At 43.7% G+C, this 26,641-nt stretch overlaps 1 protein-coding gene across 3 annotated transcripts in view; it reads right to left on the reverse strand.

Moving 5' to 3' along the window:
- The window catches only part of LOC138743564 (matrix metalloproteinase-21-like), a 130,518-nt gene that overhangs the window by 46,023 nt on the left and 57,854 nt on the right, over positions 1-26,641 (reverse strand). For all 3 annotated transcript variants that reach the window (XR_011344952.1, XM_069899067.1, XM_069899068.1), the window contains one exon: positions 6,376-7,054. Coding sequence is in view for 2 of the 3 variants with exons in the window: in XM_069899067.1 (XP_069755168.1) it covers positions 6,376-7,054 (679 nt within the window). In the remaining variant the exon portion in view is untranslated. The remainder of the gene's footprint in view (positions 1-6,375; positions 7,055-26,641) is intronic.

The following is a 26,641-nucleotide window of genomic DNA, read 5'->3' on the forward strand; positions in this document are numbered from 1 at the left end:
GCTAGAATGGAAGACATTGGAAAGGGAGGGGTTAAACTGTCCATCAAATGTAAAGCAGCTTTGCTGAGAAGAGGGTAGGCTAAGCAAATAACTGAAGAATCTTTGATGATTCCTTGGAAACTCAGCTGCGTCATATCAGTTAGTTAAGCTCCAGTTTCTCTGCGCCCTATGATAAACAGTTACAGCCATCAGGAACTGACCCTCAGATCAGATGTTGGTTTGGTTGAAAACCCACTGTAGGAGCAACTTGCCAGGGAGGAGATAGCCCTAACACCCTCAAGAACAGTCCTGCCAACTTTCAAGTTCATTATCATCTGCCTGCACATATACAACCAGACGAAATTATGTTGCTGCAGACCACAGTGTACATACATAAACATGCGATACACAGCACTTAATGATCACATATATACACAAAATAAAAATGCATAAATATTTTGGGATGATTTACTCAGATACAGGATATTGTTGATCAATCTCACAGTATGAAAAAAGCTATTTCCCAGCCTGGCAGTCCTGATTTTGATGATCCTGTACCTCCTCCCTCCTGATGGTAGTGGGTCAAAGATACTGTATACTGGTTAGAAAGGGTCGTCAATAATTCTTTGAGACCAGTTTAAGCAATTCTCCTGGTGCACATTGCCATTAGAGGAAAGGGAGACCCCAGTTATTTCCCAGCTATATAAAGCACACTCTACTTATGCTTTGCTGAGCTTGTGCTCACCAGCAGCCAGCAGACAAACACTGGGCCAGCATCCAGCTCCGTCTGGCCTGGATCCAGCATCAACCCTTGCAGTGACTGAGTCAGACTGTATCAAGATTGGAGGGCCCTGGACTCACCTCAGGCCAGGACCAGGTGGACAGGTTAAACACTCTCCTTTAAGATTAAAGCCCACTCCCCCTGTGACAGGCTCAGAAGCGGTTCACTGCTGACGTCTGTTCACCAATTTTAGCATTTCAGGGAGCAGCTTAAACCTCAAGTGCATACAGGTGGTCAGCAGCATTTTGGATGAACTTCTGAGGCTGTGTAGTTAAAAATATATTAACACTACAGGAGGCAAAGCAACTGAGGCTGTGGCATTGAAGGAGTTAACATGGCCCATATTCTTCAATGATATTCTTTCTTTCTTTCTTCTTTGGCTTGGCTTCGCGGACGAAGATTTATGGAGGGGGTAAATGTCCACGTCAGCTGCAGGCTCGTTTGTGGCTGACAAGTCCGATGCGGGACAGGCAGACACGGTTGCAGCGGTTGCAGGGGAAAATTGGTTGGTTGGGGTTGGGTGTTGGGTTTTTCCTCCTTTGCCTTTTGTCAGTGAGAGTCATGTAACATAAAATGCTTTTAGAACTCTGCCTCAAAAGGTCTGCAAGGTGGGGTCAACCCATTCTAAAAAAAATGCTCGCTCTCTATTTCTCTCTCTCTCTCTCTCTCTCTCTCTCTCTCTCTCTCTCTCACATGTTTTCCTGCTCATTCTTTCCTTTGCCTTTCATCTTTCTCCAGAACGACTAGCCGCTTGAAGAGTAGTGTGTGCTTTAGGCAATGATTGCAGGCAAAGGGGAATGGTGGCACTTTGCATCCAGAGTGAGCCCTCTGCCCAGCATCAGGTCGGCATTCCGGCGCTGGCCAAAGGAGCTGCAATTCTGGAGATGCGGTGTGAGCTCCAAGCACCATCCCTTCCCTTGGATGGATGGAAGAATCCAAGAGTCACCACTGGGTTTGCCCGAGTGAGCTTGCTTTATTTCTTCAACCACTGCCCCACCCTAATTTTAAAAAAATTTAATATGGACGTTCAGAAAGGTAACAGGCCTTTCCTGCCCACCTGCACGTGATGCCCAGTAGCACCCACGTGACCAATCATCCAAATAACTCCTTATGTCTTTGGAATGTGGGTGGACATCCGAGTACCTGGGGAAAACCCACACAGACACGGGGAGGATGTACAAACTCTTGACAGACGATGGCAGATTCAAACCTGGGTTACTGGCGCTGTAATCACTTTGTGCTAACCGCTACACTAACCATGCCACCCTAACTAATGAACAAATGTCTAATAAGCTGCCCTGAACAACTTTCTGTGATCGGGCATTTCACAAGTTCATAACCCTCTGAGTGACAGATTACTCCTTGTGTCAGTCCTAAATCATTAACCCCTCATCCTTCCCTAACATCAGGAACATATTTCCAGTAAGTCCAGTCAGAATTTTATATATCTCAATGAGATCCCCTCCCATTCTTGAAATCCCAAAGATGTGCAGGTTGAGTGAACATAGAACACCACAGCACAGTACAGGCCCTTCAGCCCTCATGTTGAGCCAACACATATATCCTAAAAAAAACTAAACCCTCTCTACCCTGTAACCCTCCACTTTTCCTCCATCATGTGCCTGCCTAAGAGTCTCTTAAATGTCCCTAATGTTTCAGCCTCTACTACCATCCCTGGCAGGGCATTCCAGGCACCCACTGTGTAAAAAAATAAATTACCACTGATGTCTCCCCTAAACTTCCCTCCATTCACTTTGTACATATGTCCTATGGTATTTGCTATTCCTGCCCTGGGAAACAGGTGCTGACTGTCCACCCTAGCTATCTATGCCTCTCATAATCTTGTAGACCTCTATTGACTCCTCTCATCCTTCTACTCTCCAAAGAGAAAAGTCTCAGCTCTGCTAAACTTGCCACATAAGACTTGTTTCCCAATCCAGGCATCATCCTGGTAAATCTCCTCTGCACCCTCTCCATAGCTTCCACATCCTTCCTATAATGAGGTACCAGAACTGAACACAATGCTCTAAGTGTGGTTTTACTAGAGATTTGTAGAATTGCAACATGACCTCTCTATACCTGAACTCAGTCCCCCTATTAATGAAGCCCAGCATCCCATAGGCCTTCTTAACTATCCTATCAACCTGTGCAGTGACCTTGAGGGATGTATGGATTTGAACCCCAAGGTTCATCTATATTCTTAAGTAACCAACCATTAACCCTGTAGCCAGCCTTCTGGTTTGTCCTTCTAAAATCCATCACCTCACACATATCCAGATTGAACTCCATCTGGCCACTTTTCTGCCCATCTCTGCATCCTGTCTATAATCCTCTTGTAACCTTTGACAACCTTTAGCTCCATCTACAACTCCTCAACCTTGGTGTCACCTGGAAACTTATTGACCCATCCTTTCACTTCTTCAGGTCATTTATAAAAATCACAAAGAGCAGGGGGGCCCAGAACAGGTCCTTGCGGCTCTCCACTAGTCACCAACCTCTAGGAGGAATACGTTCCTTCCACTACTACTCTCTGCTTTCTTGCAAAAAGCCAATTTTTTTTTATCCACACAGCCAAGGTTCCACTGATCCCATGACTGGTTAATTCAGAACTTTAAGTTTGCCCTAATTTGTAGGCAAATGCTAGAATCTGGTAAAAAATTGATGGGAGAATGAAATGATGTTGGTAGGGTCAGGGTAAAAATCAAATCATTTACCTGGACATTATGGGCCAAAGGCCTATTTCCAGGCTGTATCACTCAGAGACTTTAAACAGAACACTCAAATCCATGGACAAATATCCTTGTGGGGTCGAAATCTAAAGGAACTCAACTTAGATAGATGGCTCCCTTTTGGAGGAAAGCTTTATTTTGATATTCTCTGTGACTGGTGTACATTTTCTGAGAAAAGGCAGGTCTTTGACAGCAATAATTATTGCTAGAAGGATCTTGATGCTTTATAACACAAAAGACAATATTAAGCAAGAGTTAATTGCCTGTAATGTTGCACAAGGAGCATGCTAATCACTTCAAAGACACTGTTAGAATACTTCCCATGGGGATCCAGTTATTTGGAACTGTGATCTATTTCACTAATCTGCTCGTAAATTTCAGACTGCAGGTCAGATGAAGCCAAGCTGAGATGGTCTGGCATCTGTTTTTCATAAAGTCTGTAACAGAATGTGATACCTGGTGTCTGAAGGGAAAACATTAGGTGCAAGACTATTATCAAAGCACAATTATTATTATGCACACATTAAAAGGTTCTGTCAATGGCTTTTTATTTAACTATAATCCAAAGTACCTTTAAACCACCATTCTATTTTGAGAGGTTGCCAGAGAATGTATAAATCGTGTGTCAAATTATAACTCATAGGTGGGGCAGTGAATTAGACACTGGTTTTACACCTCGAGAATTGAGTTGGATTTGAGCCCAAACTAATGGATTGTGATTCTTTGTTCAGCGGGGAAGGGTCCTTCATCAAGGTAGTACTGACAAAAGCTTCACACTTGGTACAATTTTCACACAGGTTTTCATGAAGGGAACAGGGTGATCAGTGCAGAAAGTGTTATTATGCGGCAACAGCAGAATTAAAGGAGCTTCGCCATGAATCTTAACCATTTAATTTTTGAATGATTTCGCTGTATTCATTCTGAAACTATAGCAACAGGAAACAGGATATTACAAGCCCATTTTTTTTGTGAATAATATGCCCCCATTTATTCAGGCCTTTCAATGCTGTGCCTTAATGGAAATTAAGAAATGCTCCGTTAAGGTGGCCGAAGACAATGGCTCCATTTGTAGGTGAGACTACGCATAGGAGATGGTCACAAATGAATTCAATCTTCTTTACCCAGCCCGTGGCTGGAATGTAGAATTTTCCAGAAAAGGTGAGGGAAGTTGTGCAGTTTCATTTGAGGTGAAGTCAAGCCGATATGTTGTCCAAGAGAGAAAAGAGGAGAAGGACATGGCAATGGAATGAGATGAAGCAAGTCTGGAGGAGGCCAACGAACAGCAAGGAAAGTTCAGATCCCATGGCTTGCCTCTGTACTTTTTTTTGCAAATCCCCTGTTATTACCACTTACTTCTTTGAATGAATACTTTGGTCATAAGCTAATAGGATTTTCTATGGGCATGAACATTTCACTCTCTTTGAGCAGTTCACAGAAGTGCTAGACTAACTCATCAGGTCACGCTGCATTCATGGGAAGTGAAGTTCAGGCCTGAGCCCTTCTTCAGGAGTGTTGAAAATCAGACATCTACACAGTAACAGGCCATTTTAGCCCACGAGCCCTTGCCAACCAATTACACTCAAATGACCTACAACCCCCGGTACGCTTTGAACGGTGGGAGGAAACTGGAAATGCACGCAGACACGGGAGAAAGTACAAACTCCTTACAGACAGAGCAGGATTCAAACCCCGGTTCTGATCGCTGGCGTTTTAACATCATTGGGCTAAGCTCTATGCTCACCGTACTGCCCCAGGTTGTGGATGTATAGTCAGATCATAAACAAATTTGAACTTGAATTTGAGTGGATACATGTGGGAGGGTAGAAGATAAAGGAGTTGATGAGTGGTGGGGAGAGGGCAGAGGGATAGGATAGGATAAGCTCTCTTTGACCTTTCATATTAGGTAAGCAGATTTATTAATGGAAAAATTCACTGAATTTCAGTTTCCTTGGAAAGAGATAGCATTGAAGAATTCCATCTATAAAACTCTGGAAAAAGAAGCTAGAAATGCATTAGAGAGATTTCTGTAAGGTAGGAACTTCATGGCTGCATGAAGTGATACACGGAGTATCCTCATGTTATTGTAATTTTCAACACCTCCCCTGATTCTAATTTAAGCTAATGCTGTAATATCATGAGCTAAATATCAAGTGCCCAGTGTGCACCTTAACATGCCTGAATGGGCTCTCCATCACTTCTGAGCCCAAACAGTCAGTGGGCAGGGAGAAGCTAGCTGTTCCATCTTCTGGTGCAAACACATTCACAAACACATGGTGAACAAGAGAGATGGCAGATGTTAGAAAACAGGAACACCACACAAGGTGCTGGGGGAACTCAACGGGTCAGGCAGCATCCATGGATGGCAATGGACAGTCAACATTTTGGGCTGAAACCCTTCATCCTGAGGGTTACTGACAGAACCGTTGACTATTGCCTTCCGTGGAAGCTTCTCCAACAGTTTGTGCGTTGATTCATGATCATTTGCAGAGGGTGGTCCTCTGTTACTGGCACGTGTTGGTTTTTTTTTAGCCCAGAGGGACCCTTTGTCTGGTTCCTATGTTACTGTCCTGACTCAACGAATGTAATTTAGGTTGCCGTTTAATGTGGGACACCCATTGAAAACTTGCAAGCGTGCATGCCAATGTGTAGGGGGATACACAAAAAATGATGGACAAACTCAGTAGGTCACGCAGTATTTCATTAGATCCATAATCAAAGATAGAATCTTGTCGACGACCTCAGGCCCGAAACATTGGTTAATTATTTTTGCTACATATAGAAAGCTGCGTGACCTGTTGAGTTTCTCTGGTCACGATCACTACATCTACAATCATCGCGTCTGCAGAATTACTTGTTTTACTCCAATGTGAAGGGGGTTAATTTTACCTGTTCCAAAGCCCAGTTTGATGTCAATGTCAGCAGGAAGGGAAACTAAGTCCTCCTCGAACTCCAGGGGTATCACCTCACTCCACATCCGAAAGGCCAACCTCAAGATATGTTTTTGCTGCTCGATGCTCATTTGAATGGTGAAGGCTTCATCCATTAAACGCCACTTCAGCTTTCTCTTTGAGAAGCCCATGCTGGTGGCGGCACCTCCGAGGACATCCAGGCTGTCTCGCTTCTTTCTGGAATGTTCCAACATTCTGGCAAGGAAACGCTTCTTCCTAACTGACCTTTGCTCCCCTCCAGGCTGTGTGTCTTGCAGGCCACTGTTGATAGACTCATCACGTGATGTAGTGTTGGGCAGGGAGCTGTCTTCCAGCAGCATCTTGTCAGGGACGCCGCAACGGGGCAGGTTCATTACCTCCAAAGTGGCATCGTCAAGGACTCCAGTGGGAGTCAGTCCATTGGCTCTCTGGAAATCCTTGAGGTTCTGAAGATAAGAAGAATCATTGGTGGAGTCTGTCAGAGTTTTCCTTGTGACTGCTGCTCCAAAGTCTCCTTCGGTCATGATCTGAGGCACATCTTGGGGAACAGAGTTCTCTTCTACTGGAGCCATGTCCTTGCTAGATACTTCATGTTCCCAATCCACAGGCTGGCCCCAGCCAAACCTTTTTAAATATTCCTACAGGGAAAGTTTTTAGAGTTAGTGATGCGTAGACTGTAATTAGGTTTTTAAAAAGGTGGTGAACACAGCGAGAGATAAAGTTAACTAGGTTTTTTTGTACTTTGCACAGGGCAGGTTGTCCTGCACATGAGACCTGGTGTTTTATTTGAATGTAGTTCAGCACCAGCGCCGATGGCTCCATGTGAACCACCATGAAGGGGGTGTTTGGATGTGGCCATACTTAATTGCTCTGCAGCTCTTTACTGTCTTTTGCCTGGGTTAATGGAGGAGATTGTACATTGATGAAGTCTAACATGCTATTGAGTCCAAACCTTACCCGAATCAGTTACAAGTCACAGCTCAGAGCTACTATGTGTCCTTCTGTGCAAACTGCAGTGTAATTACAAACTGCTGGAGGAACTCAGCAGCTCAAGCAGCGTCCATGGAATAAAATGGACATTCAATGATTTGGGTCAAAGCCCTGCTTCAGGACTGAAAAAGTCTACGCTCTAATCGCCATCCATTTGTTTCACTCAAAGGATGCCGCTACCTTGTAAAATCCCCAATAATTTGTTGGATCCCTTTTGGCCCAAGGAGAGGAGTGTACAACTACTTGGGCTTAGTCTGACATTTAATTGTGGCAACAGAGCTCAGATTCATTTATTTGTTTCACCCGTCGACCCCTTACGATCCATATCTAACTAACGCCTATCCACTGTAAATGAAAACAAAATATGTTTGAAACACTCAACAGGTGAGGCACCATCTGTGGAGAGAGAAACATTTAGCCTTCAGGTCTAAGACCCTTCATCAGGACAGGAAAAGAGAGGAGTAAAACATGAAGGGGTGCAGACACCGTGATTAAAATAAAGACATAATGCTGGAGAAACTCAGCAGGTCAAACAGTGAACTTTAGGTTTGGATGCCTGCCTGCACTTCGCCCTTACCCCGTGATGAAGGGCTCCAGCCCAAAACGTTGGTTATGCATTTTCATCTCTGCTATTTGTTTGACCTGCTGAATTTCTCCAGCATTATGTTTTTATTAGCAAAGGAGAGAAACAAGTTAGTTTAGATAGCAGAGAAGGTGGACGGAAGGTGATAGGTGGAACAAAGGAAATATCTCAGATAAGGTGAGTCTGAATGACCAGTTAGGGAGCATTAAAGGTCAGATTTGGTACTTTGGTTCTTGTGGTGAACTGGGAATTATCTACTGGTGTGATTTTCTAAGGACTGGCTCCTGGCCCCGACTCATATCCCGATATAAACCCTGGATCCCCATCAAAACCCCAGTTCAGTCCAAAGACTATTGTGTGTTATTCTTACTGAATTTAAGTGTGTTGTACTCTCTCTGGTCTTGCGAGCTCTCAGTCAGACTGCAGCTCTGTAATGCGTTGCTCACTATTAGCTGTGGTACATGCTCAGCAGGTAGGCTAGACCATATACAAAAAAAGGTAAAAGACAGAGAAAAGCTGAGCCAAAATGACAGCAGACAAAAGACAGCAGATAGAAACCGAAGTAAAGAACAAGTTGTCTAAAGTTATAGAATTCCATTTTGACACATGTCCATCATTGTCTCCACCTTCTCATTCTTGTGAGATATGGTGGCACATTTGTTATTTTACTGGAGTGGCTCAGCAGTCTCGTTTTCCAAATGACCTGGGGGCATTGAGTTCGAATCCCACTTTCACCAGCTGATGTTTTTAAATCTGGAATAAACGTGTTAATAATAACAGTTTTACAAACTGATCTGGCATTCTAAGGAAGAAAAATTGGTCACTCACTCAAGTTTGGTTCATTCTGGCTAATAGCTTGTGAGGCCATTTCAGACCCAGAGGAAGCAGCCTGGCATGTTAGTTAATTGGACCACTCCAATCAGGGATCACAGTGAATACTTGTACAACTATTCAGAGCAAAAAGCTCCACGAACAACAACATCACTGTCTGCAACGACAGCAGTGAAAATAGACTGAAGCAATTGCAACTATTGCACGTCTTGACCTTCTCCTGGTATTCCCCCCTTCAACAGAAGGGGAGTTAACCTTAACCGATATAGTGAAAAAACATGGCTGAACAGATTCCTAAAGCCATGGTTGTGGATCCCATCAGCATTCAAATGTCAAATCTTTTTTCCCCATGAATAGATTGACCAGTCCAATTGCAAAATTTGGGCTGTGCCTCCGATTTACTGGGATAATTGGCCTATTTAAGGTGGCACTAAACCATACAGATGGCCACAGCTTTAAGGAACTATTACTGCAGAGTCATGTGTTTCGTTTGGGACGCTGCACTTCAGGAGAGATTGATTTGCCTTTGTAGAGACATGTTAACTAAACAATACAGGGGCATGGAGGTTTGAATCAGAACACAGCACAGCTTGTTGGTCTACAATGTTCAGCCAACTGTTATAAATATATTCCACCATCATCTCATCCTTACCCTTTTCAACCTTACAGCTCCAAACCCTTTATTTTTCTTACAAAAATGTACATAACTTGGACTCTTTTAAATATCTTATTGAACCAGCCTCACCACCAATGCATTCCAGGCACCCACCACTCTGTGTAAAAAAAAATCTCTGTCATATCCCCTAAACTTTCCTCCACTAACCTTAATCAGGCATCTTCTTGTATTGGCCATTACCGCCCTGGGAAAAAGGTGTGGGCTGTCCCTCTATCTGTGCCTGTCATAATTTTATACATAGTTATGAGGAGGTTTCTTCACATGGTTGGAGTTTCTCTCAGTTATAACATTGAAATAATCACTTTCAAGTGTTTATCATGTTTTGGAGGGAATCAATTTTTTATGTTAAGTTTAAATCAGACCAAGTCAACATTAGACTACATCCGAGGAAAGGTCAATTGCCTGCCTATGATTAATCCATTGTTCCTGAACAAATGGTTTCAGAGATCTGCCTTAAGAGATAGGCAACTGGCTGGGATTCTGGTGACCTTTTTTTGCTGAAATTTTACATCCACAGATGAGATGACAGAATCAGATTACCATGCCAATGAACTTGACGGATGCTAATGCCAATAATCCTGGGTCCCTACAGGAGGGGGAGATCCGAATCCTAGAAGTTAGGGAACTTGCAATGTCCTTTCAAGTGAACAGGATTGCCATTCTGAAATCTACATCTAAAATGTGCACGAAATCAAGATAAATTGTGAAGTATTTTCCCAAAGTGTCAGCAAAATGGCCAGGGATCTGAAGTTTGGCAGTCATTAAGAAGCAATTGTAAATGGGCACCAATTTTTTTGATGTGGTGGTATGTGTGGTATAATTTCATACCCCAGATCCTGATGCCATGAACCCCAAAATCCCGCACCTTAAATGGGAGATTGGTGGTCGGAATGGCCTCGTTGGCCCAAAGGCTCTGTTTCCTTGCTGCATGACTAGACAATTTAAGCAACATCTAGCGATCATAAAATTTAAATGGGTCATTGAGTCACAAGTTACACAGAGTGGAAATAATCCCTTTGGCCCAAGTTGCCCATGTCGATAAAAATGTCGCACCCACACTCAGCCAATCTGCCTGCGTTTGACCAATATCCTTCCAAATCCATCCCATTTGTGTATCTATCCAATTTAAAAAAAAACATTCTAATAGTACTTCCTTCCTTCTGCAGTTCATTCCACACATCCATTACCCTCTGTGTAAAAAAAAAGTTATCCCTCAGGTTCCCGTTAAATCTCTCCCTCCTCACCTTTAACCTATGGTTATCAATTCTGGGCAAAAGACTCTGCGTTTACCCAATCTATTCCTCTCAAGATTTTGTTCACCTTGATGAGATCACCCCTCATCCTCCTGTGCTCCAAAGAATAAAGCCCCAGCTTGCTCAACCTGTCCCCACAGCACAGGCCCACGAGTCCTGGAGACATCCTGGTAAATCTTCCCAGCATCCTCTCTGGGTTAACAACATATTTCCTGCAGCACATTGACTGAAACTGAACACAGTGTTCCAGATGGGGCCTCATCAAATGTTTTAAACAGTTGCAACTTGACCTCCCAACTTCTGTACTCAATACTCTGGCTGATGGGTCGATGCATTTACAGACCAACACCTCACGAAATCCAGGGGTGGGTAGCAAAGAGCAATGGCAAAAATAAAAGAAAAATTAAATTGAGAAGATTAGTGCGAAGCTTAAGGACGGCCTTAAACAAATGATTCGAGCCTGGGTTCCCCTGGGCTGAAGTAAAAGTGCAGTTGAAGTAAAAATACAAAGGTGGAGAAACTCAGTAGGTCAAACAATGTTCTTTATAGAGCAGAGATAAAGTTACATAACCAACATTTCGGGCTTGAGCCCTTCATCAAGATATGGAAAAATGTAGGCAGGCCCCCCCCACCCCCCCCCCCCCCCCCAACCTTGGTTTAGGTGCCTGTCTACATTTTGCTCATACTTTGATGAAGGGCTCAAGCCCGAAACACTGACTATGTATCTTCATCTTTGCTATATAAAATACATCGTTTGCCCTACTGAGTTTCTCCAGCATTGTATTTTTTTTTCTTCTGGGTTAATTCAGCTCCTGTAAGACAAGGGTTGGGACCAGCGTTCTCTGTTCGCTCACCTCGGCTGTCTGGGTACTAGCGATGGGATGAGCATGCCAGCTGCCTCGCTCTGCATCGGAGTGATCCCTTCTCCTGAAGATTGGCTCACCTCCACCTGGGATCAGCACAGTGGAGCAAAACAAAACAGCCACAGGCGTGAGGGTGTTAGACAGCTGCATCCCGATGGTACCGGGGACACCTGTGCTCACAGCTCGTGGAGGCTTCTCCAGGGAGCTGGTGTCAGGCTGAGGTTTTTAAGAATGATCCCTTCCCTCCCTCCAGATGACGCTCAAGCAGATCCCACCTACAGTCTTGGACTGACAGGCAGGCATGATTAAAATTTGCAGGCTGAAAAAAAAATCTTTAAAGTGCACCTTTGCTGTACATTCAAAGATGAAACTCAATACTCATTCATTTCCAGGGGCTGATTTGGTTTAATTCTTTCTGTTAAAATCCAACAAATTGCAATTGGATATTTTAAAAATAATGTACAATGCACAATAACTTGCTGAAACACCACAATGTGGTATTATTAAATCCTCACCTCCAACTATAATAACTTGTATTGGTACTGAACGCCTATCCTGGGGAAGAATTCGAAGGGGGATGGGGTGTGGGATGGGGCAGGAGGTGAGGAGAGGTTGAGAACTTTCTGAAGATTGTTATGACAAACAAATGGAAAGTGAAAGTTGGTTGCAAAGTAGATTTTGAGGTCGGGGTGATGTAGTGAGAGAGAAAGAGAGTGGGGGCGGGGCTGTGGGATGAAAGAGAGACTGTTGATGATTGGTGGGGAAGGTGAAAAATTAGAATAGTCAGAAGCTGAAAGAAGAGGTATCAGTTGGGAAGTGGATTGCAGGGATTCAAGGGACTCTGACAATGAGGAGAACAATTTCAGATCCCTTAGATTTGAGCGTCCAGGGAATGCCGTAAAAAAAGAACCACAGAAAATGCTGGAGGAACTCAGCTGGTCTCAGAATCAGAATCTATTGTCATGACCATGTCACAAAATTCGTTGTTTCGCAGCAGTATCACTCTACAAACATTTCCATAAACCACCCTACAAAATAAATAAAAAATTGTGCCAGGAAAAGTCAAAGTAAGGCAGTGTCTTTGTTCATTGTTCATTCAGAAATCTAATGGCAGCGGGGAAGAAGCTGTCCTTGTGCCGCTGAGTGCTCATCTTTAGGCTCCTGTATCTTTTTTCCCCAATAGTAGCAGCGTGAAGAGGGCATGGCCTGGGTGGTGAGGGTCCTTGAGGATAGAGGCTGCTTTCTTACCCCCTCTTGTAGATGTCCTCGATGGAGTGAAGACTGGTGCCTGTGATGTCGCAGGCCAAGTTAACAACCCTCTGGAGTTTTTTTTTTCTTGTCCTGAGAGTTGGCATCTCCATACCACACACTGATGCAGGAAGCCAGAATGCTCTCCACAGTACACCTGTTAAAGTTTTCAAGTGTCTTTGGTGATATACTGAATCTTCTCAAACTTCTCACAAAGTATAGTTATTGGCGAGCCTTCTTGATAATTGCATCGACTTGGAGGCTGCAGGACAGATGTTGACACCCAGGAATTTGAAGATCTTTTCTCTTTCCTGTTGACCCCTTGATGAGGAATTGTTCGTGTTCTCCTGATTTCCTCCTGTCATCCACAATCATCTCCTTGATTTTGTTAACGTTGAGTTGGGATACCACTGTCATGGAGTCATAGAACACAACAGCACAGAAAACAAGCCATTTGGCCCTTCTAGTCTGTGTCAAAACATTATTCCACTAGTCCCTTTGACCCGCACCTAGTGCATAACCCTCCAGACCTCTCCCATCTATGTACCTATCCAATTTATTCTTAAAACCTTGATTTAAGCCTGCATTGACCATGTAGAAATAGGGCACGCTGTTTCTCAGCTTGCCCACGCGAACCAAAATGCTCCACCTACATCCTAGATTTGGCCCATATCCCTCTAAACCCATCGTATCCAAGAATCTGTACAATGTTTTCTTCAATGCTGCAATAGTACATGACTCTTCTTCTGGCGGCCCATTGCATACACCTACCACCTTCTGTGTAAACACGTTACCCCTCAGATTCCTGTTAAATCTTCACCCTCTCACCTTAAACCTCAGTCCTCTGGTAACTGATTCCTCCTACTCCAAGCAAAAGGCTCTTTTTGTTTACCCAATCTATTCCTCTCATGATCTTGCACATCTCCATGAGATCATCTCTCACCCTCCTGCAGTCCAAGGAATAAAGCCCCAGCCTGCTCAACCTCTCCCTACAGCTCAGGACCACAACTGAGAGTATCCTATTGGCCTGCATCATTGTGTAAGGTGGTATCTACAAATCATTGGACAAGAATACAGAGGATCATTAAAATGGCTGAGAAGCTCATTAGGGTCTCCCTCTCCTCCTTTGATGACATTTACCAGGAATGATGCTTAGATCGGGCTCAAAGAATTATTGAGGACCTTTCCATCCAGCACCCAGTATCCAGGAGCATCAAAACCAGGCTGGAAAACAGCTTCATCCTGCAGGCTCTAAAATTGATGAATAGAATCCTGTAACCAGGTAAATCATCCCAAAACATTTATATATTTATTTTAAATGAGATTCTTATATATAAATGTGATTATTCTGCACTGTGTGTTGTGTGTGAAGGTGTGTGGACCGTGGTACAGAGAAAGGCTATTCCATCGAATACAGCATCTTAATCATAAAATTAAGCTTGAACTTGACCCTCCTGTACTCCAAGGAATAGAGTAAGACACACACTGAAATGCCTGAGGAACCCAGCTGACATTTTTGCAAAATTCATTTTATTCTTGGTTTATTCCTTGAAGAAGGGCTCAGGCCCAAAATGACAGCAATATTATCTTTGACTCTTCTGACTGCTGAAAGACCGACTGAGTTCCTTCACCATTATCGGGTGTTTTTAATACAATCAAAGCATCTGCATTCTGGAGACGTGACCCATCCAGCGCAGCTGGATCTTCAGCAGCGTGGACTCGATGCTGTCGACCTCTGCCATCTCGAGTATTTCGACGTTAGGGATGAAAGCGCTCCAATGGATGTTGAGGATGGAGCGGAGACAACGCTGGTGGAAGCGTTCTAGGGCCGTAGGTGATGCCGGTAGAGGACCCATGATTCGGAGCCGAACAGGAGTGTGGGTATGACAACGGCTCTGTATACGCCTTCCCAAGATTGTGTTATATGGCGAGCTCTCCACTGGCCACCGTGACAGAGGTGCACCAAAGAAAAGGTACAAGGACTGCCTAAAGAAATCTCTTGGTGCCTGCCACATTGACCACCGCCAGTGGGCTGATATTGCCTCAAACCGTGCATCTTGGCGCCTCACAGTTTGGCGGGCAGCAACCTCCTTTGAAGAAGACCGCAGAGCCCACCTCTGACAAAAGGCAAAGGAGGAAAAACCCAACACCCAACCCCAACCAACCAATTTTCCCCTGCAGCCACTGCAACCGTGTCTGCCTGTCCCGCATCGGACTTGTCAGCCACAAACGAGCCTGCAGCTGACGTGGACTTTTACCCCCTCCATAAATCTTCGTCCGCGAAGCCAAGCCAAAGAAAAAGAAGACAGCATCTGCAGATGCTCATGTATCACTCCAAGGAATAAAGCTCAATACCCCTGCAGCACAGGCTGCCCAGCCTTGTCAGCGTCCTTGCGAATCTTCTCTAGCTTGACATCTTTTCCATAGCTCCATAGCATGGTGACCAAAAGTAATACTCCAAATATCCTATCAATACTTCCCTTAATGTTATAAACTATCAGAAATTAGAGAGGCTGGGAATGATCAGCTGGGCCCCAAGTGGCCTTCCATATCAGATGATAGAAATGAATGGCTTCAGCCCTTTCTCACAGTAGCAATTAAATAAGGAAATTGGCGAAGTTGCCTTAACGGCAGCGCTGCCGCTGCTGCAGACTCAGGGGGAGCAGAGTTACAGTGCTCCCGTGGGGTCCAACTACCCAGTCAACTGCCATCAGCTCTGCACAAGCTTTGCAAGACCCGTTAAAGGAGCCGGCGGTAGTTTTATTTAAAATCCCGCAACTGTGGGATCTGCGCCCAGGACAGCGGCATCTCTGATCGGCGGCAGCCATGAGGGGTTCCAGACTCCAGGAGAGCAGAGGACTTATGCAGGGCTCCAGAAAGTAGGAGGACCCCCCCCCCCCATCTGAGAAGGAGAAGCAGAAGAGACGGCTCACAGTACAGTGACCAGTGAGGGGGCTCTGCAGCTGAAAGACCCAGGCATGCAGCAGGCTGCTGGTAACTCAAGGCGAGGAACCCACTGAGGATGTGGGGTGCTGGAGACTCCCATTGGGTGACACGCTGGGCTGCGGACTGCTGGAGTCTGGCTCGAAACTGGCTGAAGGGGCACCAGGTATTGGAACCAGGATGCGAGGGGGTGGCCAAAGGCACTGAAGGGTTCCTGTCCGTGTCAGAGGTTTGAATCTGGAGGTCAGGTCGTCAATGGTTTGGACTGGATTCTGTGTGGCTGTGGGAGTGCTGGAGGTGAATCTCTGGACATTCAGTGACTGGGGGGATACCCTTTTGCTTCTCTTTCTCTGACTGTAAAAGGTGCTTCAAGCAATTTCTGCCGATGGGGAATCTGTCTGCCTTACAGCCGGCAAAAGCAATTTCATGTAATACGACACTGTTTTATTACAAAGACAATAAATTAAATGTTGAATCTTGAAATAATATGCCTTCATTCCAAACTGTGAGATGAATCTCAACCTGTTCAGCACTATAACTCCAGAATTGGTTCAAACTTGCATTGAGCAGGAACACCAAGGTTGGCATAGCTTGTGTGTAATTTTTGGAAGGTGATTTATAAATAAATTTTAACCATCTCAAGGATTTCTGAATGTGGATTCATTTGCCTGCTAATCGGCAATTATAGTTACGGTGGAAAGTTAGAGCAGTAATAATATCCATTAACAACATCATAATTGCCAGTAACTAACAATTAAATCCCCAGGCTAGAAAGTGAACAATCAAACTTACAGAGACATTATATAGCGAGTATATTGTCAAATAAGGGAACAGTCATAGAGTCACACGGCACAGAGACATATCCTTCAGCCCATCAAGACTATGATGACCTTCACTACACCAATCATTTTACTCTCCCCACTTCTGCGATGAGATTTACAGAGAAAGATTAATGGTCTACGAAGGTAAAATCTCTAATACCCAGAGGGCCAGAACTTGGACTGATAGTGAGACATTTTTGGTGGCATGTCTGATTAACCCTCCAGTTAATGTTCAAGTATGCTTTCCCCTGTAACCTGCTGAAAGCTGATCATGGAAGGACAGACTCGTGGGCAAATGGTGGTCTGTTGGGAGGAGGTCGAATTATATGTTTCCACAGTGATTGGCTGAATTTACAGGGAAAACGCAAAAAGGACATGAATTAAACGGGGTGAATTTAATACCAAATGAGGAACAGAAAGAATAAAGTATTTAAGAGGGAAAAAAGAATGAAAGGAAAAGTGTAAATAGTAAGAATAAATCAGTAAAATCTGTAGACACTGTGGTTGATGTAAAAACACAATGCTGGAGAAACTCTGCTGGTCAAACAGTGTCCTTTCTGTGGCAAAGGCAAAAATACATAACCGATGTTTCGGGTTTGAGTCCTTCATCACCCTAAGGAAGAATGTTGGGAGGTGTCCGAACAAAAAGATGAGGGGGGGGTGGTGGTGGCAAAGGTGGAAGATGATAGGTGGAGAAGGGAGGGGATTGCAGTGATCAGGGAGAGGAGGGATGACTAGGTTGTCTGTCCATGGCCTTGTGTACTATCCCACTCTGACCACCCACAGATTGGAGGAACAACACCTTATTTTCTGTCTGGGTCCTCTCCAGCCAGATGGTATTAACATCGACCTCTGCTTTCTGCTAACCTGCTCGCCTTTTCTTTCCCCTCCCCGTTTCCAGTTTTTCGAGATCTCCCTTCCCCCTCTACCCACCTCCCTCTGATCGCTGCTGTGCCTTCTGTCCTTTCTCCACCTATCTTCTCCTGCCTTTGCCATCCCCCTTCCACCCCCCCCCCCAACTCTTTTTAGTTTGGACACCTACCAGCATTCTCTCATACCTTGATGAAGGGCTCAAGCATGAATGTCAGCTGTGTATATTGACTTTTGCTACGTAAAGGACACTGTCCAGCTGAGTTTCTCCGGCATTTTGTGTTTTTACAGTGTAAATACTGGTTCCCTTATTTGACAATATACTCGCTATATAATAATGTCTCTGTAAGTTTGATTGTTCACTTTCTAGCCTGGGGATTTAATTGTTAGTTACTGGCAATTATGATGTTGTTAATGGATATTATTACTGCTCTAACTTTCCACCGTAACTATAATTGCCGATTAGCAGGCAAATGAATCCACATTCAGAAATCCTTGAGATGGTTAAAATTTATTTATTAACTGGTTCCAGGAGAGAAAATAATTGACAGTGCAAGGAATTGTTAAAGTCTCTGAAAGGAACACAAGCGATGTCTTGAAAGATTCAAGAATATTGCAGTGTGATAGGACCTCTTGTGATTAAGTCTCCCTGGTGTTATTTAATAATTTTCCCCATTTTAAACAAGAGTCCCAAGGACAAGGATACTTTTTACAGAATACATCTTCCCCAAGGTTCAGGCTCACACTGCATACTGTATTCAACACAGTCCACTAAGGGAAGCTCACATGTAAACTGGAAGCTTAAACTGGAAACAGAGTTGGGCCAAAGTTCAAGGGTCCTTTTATTGCCACGTAATAATACATTAAAAATGTATATACTTTTACTTTTTTTCTGCTGTAAGGCAAAGAGTCGCCAAGAACCAGGTGTCCCGTAAGGTTGTTGTTCCAGGGTCGGCACCAGAACAAATCATAGCTGGGAGCATTAGAGTATCAGCGGGGGGCACAATCTGACATTCAAAAACTCACTCAGCGGGGGTAGGGGAGTGCTGCCAACCTGCCTACCATGAACCTCTTCCCTCTCCCTCCAATGTAACAGACAAATGTGCTGTTTATATTGTGGACTAGTGATGCTAGGCTGTGGGTGGGGGAATCAATGGCCACAAGCAGGTGAGGGGGGAGGGTCACAATACCTCATTTGCTGGGGGACAATACCTGAAATACCTCCCCCCCCCCCTTGGTGCCAACCCTGTAAAAAGAGTTGTTGTTTGTAGAAAGGAGGGGCAAAAGGTTGTTATTGGTTCTGCTTGTCTGTCAGTCACACCATCAGGAGGTGGTTAGTGGTGAACACTCGAGGAACATAAAGAAAGGACCCTGGGAAATGGTTATGACAGGTCAAGTGAGGGTTTTGAGTGGATGGGTAGTTGGAGAGAAGGTGGATGTGTGGAATGCCAGACCAGCAAGGCTTATTTTCTCTTCTGGGCATCCTGTATTCCTTCGTTTGGAAGTCTCCAGCAGAGGCAAACAGTTCCAGGATTGATCCTGAATTGCCACTTGAGTTGATTAAATAGCTGAACTATACTGTACTATACCAGAGAGAGCACACAGCTCGAGCTCTATTACTTGCACCACACCAGTTAAATTAACCTCAACATTCCAAGGCCAGCTAGTCAGCAGCCTTGATCCTGTCAGTCATCACAATTGGTCATTCCTTGTGTTTCATTGGTTCCACAGACACATGATTCTTGTTCCCCATGTTCAAACTTTATTCTTGCTGCAGCTTCTCATACTTTCTCACCTCACACCAGTTTAGCTACCTGCAATCTGCGAAATAAGGGTGGCAGGTCCCCTTTCACACCCTCCCTCTGAATATTGTACGGTGCTTGCTTTTATTTGTTGCACGCTTCCTTCTTAACCATATAACCATATAACAATTTACAGTACGGAAAAGCCATATCTTGATGAAGTTGTCCCATCAATCACAGGGTCGGTGAGAAGGATTCTGGACTTGCACTATGCATGTGCACTCTGATCCCCAGTTTTGTTGTCCCAAGGTATTGTTTCCAGCTGTTGTGCTTAAACATAGTTCAAGGATTCCTCCAAGGAGATTCTATTGGCCAATGCCAACACTACCAAGTTTTACCAGCACTTCCACAATAGCTTGGTTAGGATGTGGGCTATCTATTCTCAAAGTGAGCAACGGGCACTGTTATTGCACCCTTACGATACCTCATAGTCAATGAAATACATTTGTCAAACTGTTATAAAGCATACACATACACGATTTGAACAGGAATGTTACATGACTATGGGATTAGAGTAATTGACTGGATGATGGTTGATGTGGACTCAGTGGGCTGAAGGGCCTGTTTCCATGCTGGGTATTTTTCTCTCTTTCTCTGTGACCAGATACTGTTTGTGACTGATTACCAGTGCTAAAAGACCAGACAGTATTCACCTGTTTCATTGAGGTCTATTGAACAGCTTAAGAATATATGTGCTGCAAACAATTATGGCAGTGCAACTGGCCAGATTGGGGCTGGCTAGATCGGGGCTGGCTGGCTGGATTGGGGCTGGTTGGATCAGGGATGGCCAGATCGGGGCTGGCCGGATCGGGGCTGGTGGATCGGGGCTGGCCGGATTATGGCTGGCCAGATTATGGCTGGCCAGATTAGGGCTGGCTGGAACGGGGCTGGCTGGAATAGTGCTGCTCAGCCTCAGCCCCCAGATTTGATTCTAACCTCCAGTGCTGCCTGTGGGGAATCTGCTTGTTCTTCCTATGACTGTGTGAGTTTCCTCTGGGTGGTCTGAGTTCCTCCTGGTTCCCAGAGATATTCTGGTTGAAAACATAGAATTGTAGAAGATGTCCATTCTGCCCTTCAACTCTGCTCCACCATTCAATACAATCATGAAGCTCAGTGCCCTATCCCCATCCCATTTGATCATTTTAACAAATAAAGTCACATCCAATTCAATTTTGCATTTATCTACAACTTTCTGTGGTAGGGAATTCCATCCATACACAACTCCATGTGAAGAAGTTTCTCAACTCAGTCCTAAAAGTCTTACCCTTTGTTCTCAGACTGTGACTTCCTGTTCTGGAAGGTGAAATGATTGCTATAAATCTCTCTCCAGTGCAGAAAAGAGGCAGGAGGGAGAGTTGCCAGACATGTGAGAGAAAATAGATTTCAGGGTCATCAATGAGACGCTGGGAATAATGGATTTGCTTGAAGAGCCACCATAGGAACATGATCTGCCAGGATCGTTGTCTGAAGAGGGCGTGCAAAATCGTTGAGGACCCCGACCATCCTGCACGTGGCATCGTTCAGCTGTTACCATCAAGGAAGATGTACAGGAGTATTAGACCCAGCACCACTAGGCTGAGGAACAGCTTCATCCCATGGGCAGTGAGAATGCTGAAAGACCAAAGGAACTGCTTACGCTAACCATCCAAGACTCTCATATTCACAAAGTATTTTTTTTAAATTTATTTGTATGTATGAATACTTGTCCTGCATGTGTATTGTTTATCTGTATGTGTGTTATATCTGGTTGGGTGTCCACATGTTTTGCACTGAGAACCAGCAAACACTGTTTCGTTGGGTGGTTCTTGTGCCAATAAATTTAAATTAACTTAATCTTTTTTTTAAATTAACTTAATCTTAAGGGAAAATATGAGAAATAGGTTAAGCACTCAATCATTACTTGCTCTCCTCTAATGCCTTCAACGTTGATTTAGGAGTTAACGTTGAACTGGGATACCAGAAGGAAAATCCTTGGCCTTAGCCCCAAGGTATTTTTCTATCCACTCCCAGATCTCAGTTTAACAACTCATTGGAAGAGAGGCAATCCATCAATGCCCATCCAGGTTCTGAGTCAGGTCTGTGGAATGTGAAGTGAATCAACGTCACTGGAGCACCTTGAACAGGAAAGTCCTACAATTAACATCTTCAACACTCAGGGGACAGAGTCCACCCAGTCATCAGCAGGAATAGTGGATGTGCTGCACTTTTTTACCCTGGAGCAAAGAACCCTGATTCAATTACATAAGAGAGGCATAGAAAGGATAAAGTTGGTTCCCGGGATGGCGGGATTGACATACGATGAAAGGTTAGAAAGACTGGGCTTATATGCGATGGAGTTCAGAAGGATGAGGGGAGATATTATTGAGGTGTATAAGATTATCAAGGGGCTAGACAGGGTGAATTCGGGAGAGACTAGGACCAGAGGGCATAGTTTAAGAATACAGGGAAGGTCCTTTAGGACAGAGATAAGCAGAAATCTTTTTTACCCAGAGAAATGTGAATCTGTGGAATACTTTGCCACAGAGGATGGTCAGTGCAGATTCGCTGGATATGCTCAAAAGGGAGTTAGATAAGGCTCTTGTGGGCCAGAGGAGTTAAGGGTTATGGGGATAAGGCAGGGAATGGATACTGACAGAGAATGACCAGCCATGATCTGAATAATGACGGTGCTGGTTCAACTGGCCAATTGGCCTACTCCAGCACCTACTGTCTATTGTCTAACATCCTTTTCACATGGTAAGTGTGCAAAAAACAAGAGCGCATTATTTTAAAGTGAGAGTAGGAGATTTATTTAAATTTTGAAATTTAAATTTAATTTTTAATTTACAGACATAGCATGGGAACAGGCCTTCCTGGCCCACAAGCCTGCGGTACCCAAACATACCCATGTGACCAATTAACCTACTGACCCTAATCTTTGGAACTCAAACTCAGAATTTAAAGGGGTCCTTCAACTAGACAGATGTTGATATCTGGAACTCGAGGCCAGAGGAGATCATGGAATCAGATACAATTTATATTTAACAAGCATTTAGTTTGGCATATAACATATAAATAGACAAGGCATAGAGGATATGGGTCCTAATGTAGGCAAATATGATTAGTGTAGATGGGCAAGAAGGTCAGCATGGAGGTGATGGGCTGAAGGGTCCACTTCTGTGCTGGGCGACTCTCTAACACTATGAATCTATTTTATCTGCTGATGGCTAGAAAACCCTCTTCAAGAATCCTTTCTCAAACACATGTGAACATTGAGTTTATTGCCATGTACATTTTACAATGTACACATGCACCAAAATTCTTACTTGCTGCAATTGAACAGGTTATTTGTGAAGAAAAAATATAAGAGTAAACGGAATTGAATTAAAAAAAAGACAATAACTACATAAAATAGATGGACTTTTTTTCCTTTGTGAACCTAGGGTTGAGATTTCTGCTGGTACTATACAAATGTGTCCCTTGCTGCCTACCAGATGGAAAATACTGCTGAGAAGTTTTTGCCTGGGTTACACTTTAAACTGTTTCAGAGGTGCTTTGAATGGCTTCACATTCAGTGAATGGACTGGAGGAGTCGGAGATATCCAAGCAAAGGCGAGAGTACTTTTGCCCATCACCATCAATTAGATCTGGGAGCAGCTCAGCTCCAAGTGATTGGAGCACTGCAGGAAGACGTCACGAATGGAGACTTCATCAGAAGGGACAGCAGCTATGCCAGTCCCGTGCTCCCACCGGAGTGCTCAGGGTGTGGACTTTCCAGCCCCTTTCACACTTGCCAGTAATTCCAGGAATCGAACACCAATCGGCCTTTAAAGTGGCGGTGTGAAAGCAAAATCTGCTCCATGCCAGTACCAGATGATGTCATCTCACGCTGGGGATTGCCGGCCTTGACTTCTAGTGCAATCCCTGGCATTTGCAGATGCCAGCGTTGAGTTCAGGTAAGTGTGAAACGGGCACTTGCTTTGCAGGCACTTCCTATTAAAGGTAGAACAGACCAAACACCGGGGATAAACCCCTGCAAGTGTGAAAGCATTCAATGTCCCAGTTAGGAGTGGCCTAGTGTGAAAGGCCAAACCCCATTCCTATCCTGGGACACTGAATGGCCGATTTAGTGGGACGCAAGTGTGAAAAGGCTTACGGCTCACAACTGGTGGAGCCAGGTTGGGGTCTGGAAAGGCTCAGCACAATGACTGACGTCAGGAACTGATCCAGGCATGGTTGTACACCCTACACCTGTTAACTCATGAAATGCCAATTGCAATCCAATCCATTCTAATTCGTCATTAAGATTTGTTCTCAGCTCTTTATTTTAGTTTACGAAGTGAAAATGGAGAAGGGATCATACTGTGAGGTTCTTGGATATCAATAGCTAGTGAGGTTATGTAAATGTATAAATAGTATATGACTCACCAGTTTAGGAATTTGTTAAACCTGTGGTGGAGTGAAGTGCGCTTCTTACGTTCTGCTTCTGAAATTTTGCTTCATTAACTTCAGTGGCACTGAGTGTTGGAAACTGTGGACAAAGGGCATCTGACACAATATTGCCTTTAGTGCAATGGACCAAGAAGGAATTCCCTCTCTTTGCTGTTCCACTCACATACTTATCTGCATTGCAAAAGTACTTCAGGACAATCCATTGTTATTAATAATTAAACTAGTAATCACCCCAGTAATCCACACAGTCTCTAGATGGAGCTGTGTTGTGGGCCTTATATTAATGAAAGAAAAAGATTGATTATCATGAATTCAGGATGCCCCAAAATGCTTCACAAGTAAAGAAATACTTCTGAAATATAGCCAGCAATATGAAGAGTGAAACACAAAAGTCTGCAGAGGCTGTGGATTGTAGTAAAACACACTGAAATGCTGGAGGGACTCAGTCGGTCTTTCAGCATCCACAGGAGATGAAGATATATTGCCAACGTTTCAGGCCTGAGCCCTTCATGGAATAAGCAAAAAAAAACCCAGGAGATCTCAGAATACAGGCAGTGCTGGCTGGGTGGGGGGGGTCCAGGCCAACAAAAGGTGTTAATTAGATATGATAAGGGAGAGGTGAGAATTGACTATATCTGTGTGAAAGAAACCAGGGAACCAGGGAAAGTGCGATGGGTTCGCACTTTGGACTAGAATGAGGAAAGATATGCCACAGTTGATTGACATATTCAGGAAGCTTTAAGTAATTTTTGTCAAATGTACGATGAAAAAAAGATTTAATTAAAAAGTGTGAGAGAGAGAGAGAGAGAGAGAGAGAGAGAGAGAGAGAGAGAGAGAGAGAGAGAGAGAGAGAGAGAGCTGGGGGAATTATAGAAGAAGTGGCGGGTGGGGGATGTTTAATGGAAGCCAGAGAAGTCTTGATGGTCCATCTCTACCCACGGATGCTGCCTGGCTTGTTGAGTCCCTCCAGCAGCTCATTGTTTCCTCAAGATTCCAGCATCTGCAGCTTTTATGTTTCTCCACTGATCATTCTAATGTTCTGTAAACAGAGCATCATTGTGTGGTATGGTAGCTGCAAAGCATCAGACCGGAAGTTGACACAGAGGATCATTACAACATCTGAGTGGATCACTGGGGTCTTCCTATCCTCTATGGATGATAATTACTGAGAGCATTGTCTAAAAAGGGTTCAAAGAATTACAGAAGACTATTTAAATCCATCTACTTAACCCACTACCATCAAGAAGATGGTACAAGAACATCAAAATCAGCCCTGCCAAGCAGGAAAATAGCATCTTCCTGCAGGCACTGAGACTGTTGGACAATATACTGTAATTGTGTAAATCATCCCAAAATATTTTTTAAAAAATTGGATTATTTATGTGATCCTGATGTAATGTGAATTATTTTTGTGTTGCATCTTACAACCATTCACAAATACAACCAAAGTTTTTTAAAAATATTTACGTGGTTTATGTTGTATTTCATAAACCTTAACAGGGGATCATGGCACGTAAGAGCCAAAATGTGGCTGCTTATCTTGTTAGTCAGCGTTACGAAATCCTGGGGCTGGGCGTGGTCACCTAAATTCCCTGTGGAATTCGCGTCTTCGGTTGACGCATGCGCGATGGGTTCGCACTTTGGACCAGAATGAGGAAAGATATGCCACAGTTGATTGACATATTCAGGAAACTTTAAGTTATTATTGTCAAATGTACGATCAAAAAAAGATTTAATTAAAAAGCTTGCTTTAAGACTTCGATACTCTACGTACGCAGGCACAACTCCAACTTGTGTCCATTTCGAGATATGACTGATTCTTCGGTCCCCATTACAGTCATTAATTGAGGACAACCTGTATTGGACTCTTCAGAGCCTTGGAGATTAGTAGTGAGTCCAAGAATTTTACTTTTTGTAACAGCTGTTGGTGATGATTTTGAATTTGAATTTGCAGTTCATCTTACTCAGTGGTTTTCAAACTTTTTTCTTTTCACTCACATACCACCTTAAATAATCCCTGTGCATAGATGCTCTGTGATTAGGAAGGGATTACTAAAGGAGGTATGTGAGTGGGAAGAAAAAAAAGTTTACTCTAGACCCAATTGTTCCTGAAATATTAGTCTTGAGAAAAATTATCATCAGCCCATTTCCTTTGGAGTTATGAAACCGTGCACATAATGAGTCAATTAGGTACGATTAAACCAAGACTTTAAAAAAAGCTTTTTTTTAAGTGAAGCCGTGACAATATTAAACACCAATTCAGGGCACTGAAAGGAGCTGTCCTTGTATTTTATAATCAGTAATTTTTAACAATTAATTTTACAATAGTGTGGTTTTAATTGCATGTGGTTTATTGTATGATTTTGTATGATGTATAATGTATGTAATTCTATTTTAAATTGCAATCGATGCTAATTGTGTTTCATTGACTGGTCTACCAGAACAATGACATCATCATCATTCCCAATCGAAGACGGATGAAAGGTCTCCACCTACCCCTTTAATGCAATCCAGAATCTCCCTCTTCAACATAGTAATGTTACATGGCACATGACTGTGATTCTTCCCCTGCCCTTCTTCATTCATCAGCATCTTTTCCATTCCTTTCCACTCTGTGTGTTAATTTAACCTCCCACTGTCAGCTTGGCAACACACTGAAGCATAGTTTCCATTTTTTAGACCCCTTCTGGAGCCAGCACATCAAGACAAGGAGAAAGTCCATCAATGCCTCTACTATCTAAGATATCCGGGGAGATTTGACATGTCAAACTTCTACGGTGCCTTGTGGAAAGTAAACTGACTCGTTGCATCACAGCTAGGTTTGGGAATATGAGAACCTGGTTGTGTGGAAGGGTCCAGAAGATAGGAAACATATCCAGGAGCTCATATCCATCAAAGACAACTATGTAAAGTG

Source organism: Narcine bancroftii, chromosome 9 (assembly GCF_036971445.1).
Source record: "Narcine bancroftii isolate sNarBan1 chromosome 9, sNarBan1.hap1, whole genome shotgun sequence".
NCBI lineage: Eukaryota > Metazoa > Chordata > Chondrichthyes > Torpediniformes > Narcinidae > Narcine > Narcine bancroftii.